General features: G+C 38.0%; 1 protein-coding gene across 1 annotated transcript in view; it reads right to left on the bottom strand.

Annotated features, from left to right (window-relative positions):
• Nucleotides 1-1391, bottom strand: part of LOC147468495 (uncharacterized) — a 13768-nt gene extending 12377 nt beyond the window's left edge. Inside the window, exon 1 of the mRNA XM_086553779.1 lies at nucleotides 1128-1391. Within this exon, the coding sequence (XP_086409905.1) occupies nucleotides 1128-1132 (5 nt within the window). The 5' untranslated portion in view covers nucleotides 1133-1391. The remainder of the gene's footprint in view (nucleotides 1-1127) is intronic.
• Between the last annotated feature and the right edge of the window lie 1109 nt (nucleotides 1392-2500).

Raw genomic sequence — 2500 nt, 5'->3', positions numbered from 1 at the left:
ATGCATAAAATGAATAAAGGAATAAAAAAAAAAATGTTAATAACAACGATCAGGATAAACAGAAGAAAAATAACAATGATCAGGATAAAAAAATAAGTTTACTTCGGCAATAATCCCCGTACTATATTTATCTTGTCTTTTACATTTATCACTAATACATCAAAGTCTGGAAAGTAAGATAGATAATTTAGAATCTCTCTAAAGCATAAAGATGTCCAAGAAAATCTGAAGAACATTACGTAGAGAATGTGCAATTGATAGCAATTTCTTGTGCTTTTGTTTGGGGTGATTTTAATGAATACTTTGGGATTCGTTTGTTTATTTGTATTGTTTATATTCTCGTACATATGATTTTCTGGTTCTCGTTCATATAATTTTCTTCTCTTGTTTTTATCTTCTTTGTTTTTTCTCTTTCTCTTTTTCCTCTCTCTCTCTTTCTCTTCTCTCTCTCTCTCCCTCTCTCTCTCTCTTTCTTTCTTTCTCTCTCTCTCTCTCTCTCCCTCTTTCTCTTTCGTTCTTCCTCTCATCCTTCCGTTCTTCTGCCCTTCCCATTCCTCCTTCTTCCCCTCCTCATCAGAACCTACCTCCTCCTACCCCATCCTATCCAATCTCCCCCCCCCCACCCTCTTAAAGTCTTCAACACTCAAAAGTAAAAACAGACGTGTTTTTTTTTCCAAAGACTAGTCCTGGGTTTTTTTATTACAGGCGTTGACAAAGAAGTTGCGTTCTTGCAAGCGAAACGGAAAAAGATATTTCCGTTTCGCTTGCTCATTGCGGGAATATCTTTTTCCGTTTCGCTTGCTCATTGCAGGAATATCTTTTTCCGTTTCGCTTGCTCCTTGCGGGCATATCTTTTTCCGTTTCGCTTGCTCATTGTGGGAATATCTTTTTCCGTTTCGCTTGCTCATTGTGGGAATATCTTTTTCCGTTTCGCTTGCTCATTGCAGGAATATCTTTTTCCGTTTCGCTTGCTCATTGCGGGAATATCTTATTTCACGGAAAAAGATATTCCCGCAATGAGCATGCGAAACGGAAAAAAAAATCCGCAATGAGCGAGCGAAACGGAAAAAGATATATAGTTTTGAATTACAGGTATTTGAAGTTTGGCAGGTAATTATTTGACTTACCTCATTTTCAGGTACTCATTCGCCGTTGGGAGAGGGGGGGAGGGGTGGTAGGGAGGGAAGACCTCTCGCTTCACTTTCGGCTAATTTTTCCCTAGCTTTTCTAACGTTTATTTCCCATTTTCCTTGGCACTTCGTTCTCCTGGGCATTGCCACTATCAAGCACTATTACCCCGCCAATAAAAAACTTCACGAAACGTAAGTACTGAGTAATCACACACGGGAACCGAACACATGTGCCGCAACGGGTGCAAAACGACGTGTCAGTCATGGCGCACTAAGTGTTCAACTGAGGAACTGATCTGTCGCTTCCGTGTTGACACATGCTATGATGCCAATTATTAATTCATTGATTATTTTTTGGGTGACTTTTCTGATTTATTACTGAATAAAGCAATTTTATTCATACACTAGTTCTATGTACACAATCTGAATGATACGGCAGGGGGAAGAGGGTATAAAAAATCGCTCTATTACATTTATTTGTTTGCGAATTTAACTCTAATAATTCGTAGGAAGGCAGAGGAATGATATCAGATGGACATATTTTTTCCCGATTTTTTTTCTCGAAAATATCAGTACATTTTCACTTCCTCTTGTTCTATTCTGAGATGAGAAAAATGGAAGTATGTTTGTCTTCCAACTTTTTCCAAGGTGGGGGGAGGGGTAGTGGGTATTTGACAGGGTGAAGGTTGAATACAATGAACTTTCTCTGTAATTCTGCAGCAAAAAGGCAAAACGCATAAACTCCAAAATCCATGTTTTGAGAAAATCGATGTTAAAGGTTTGGCTGCATGTATATTTACTCCTATCATTGTTATCGATATACAAAACTGACCATACCTTTATTGACATTCAGACACCATGATGGTTGTATCAAATTTGTCTTTAAATAACAATTCCACAGATAACAAATTCATAAAAATCGCATTTTTGAGTTAATGCGTTCTGCCTTTTCACTGCAGAATTATTCATGGTTATCATCAATATAATTATCTCCTTTTATATATATTTCCTTTCTGTGCACCTTTTATTCTTTTGTTATCTAAATTTCGTAGTTTTGTTTCTATTCCCCATTTGCTATTTTATGCTCACTAGGATTATCATTATTACTAGTGATCTTGTCAATACTAGCAGCAGCAGCAGCATTTCATTATCAAACTCACTCTCATCCCGAATATCATAATTACTCTCATTATTCTCCCTATTATGTTTCCTAATTATAATCACAACCCCCACTAACTTTTTGGCTATTATTTTAGACATCTCTTCATATCATGGAACGGAAAAAAGTGTGTGTGGAGGGGGGTGGGGGGGGGGAGGGAACGAAAGGAGGAGAGAGGAAGAGGGGAGCGGTGGTGGAGGTGGGGGTGGGG

Source organism: Penaeus japonicus, unplaced genomic scaffold, assembly GCF_977035675.1.
Source record: "Penaeus japonicus unplaced genomic scaffold, GWHDUDI00000001_assembly GWHDUDI00000028, whole genome shotgun sequence".
Classification (NCBI taxonomy): Eukaryota; Metazoa; Arthropoda; class Malacostraca; order Decapoda; family Penaeidae; genus Penaeus; species Penaeus japonicus.
This window is presented reverse-complemented; position numbering and strand designations above follow the sequence as displayed.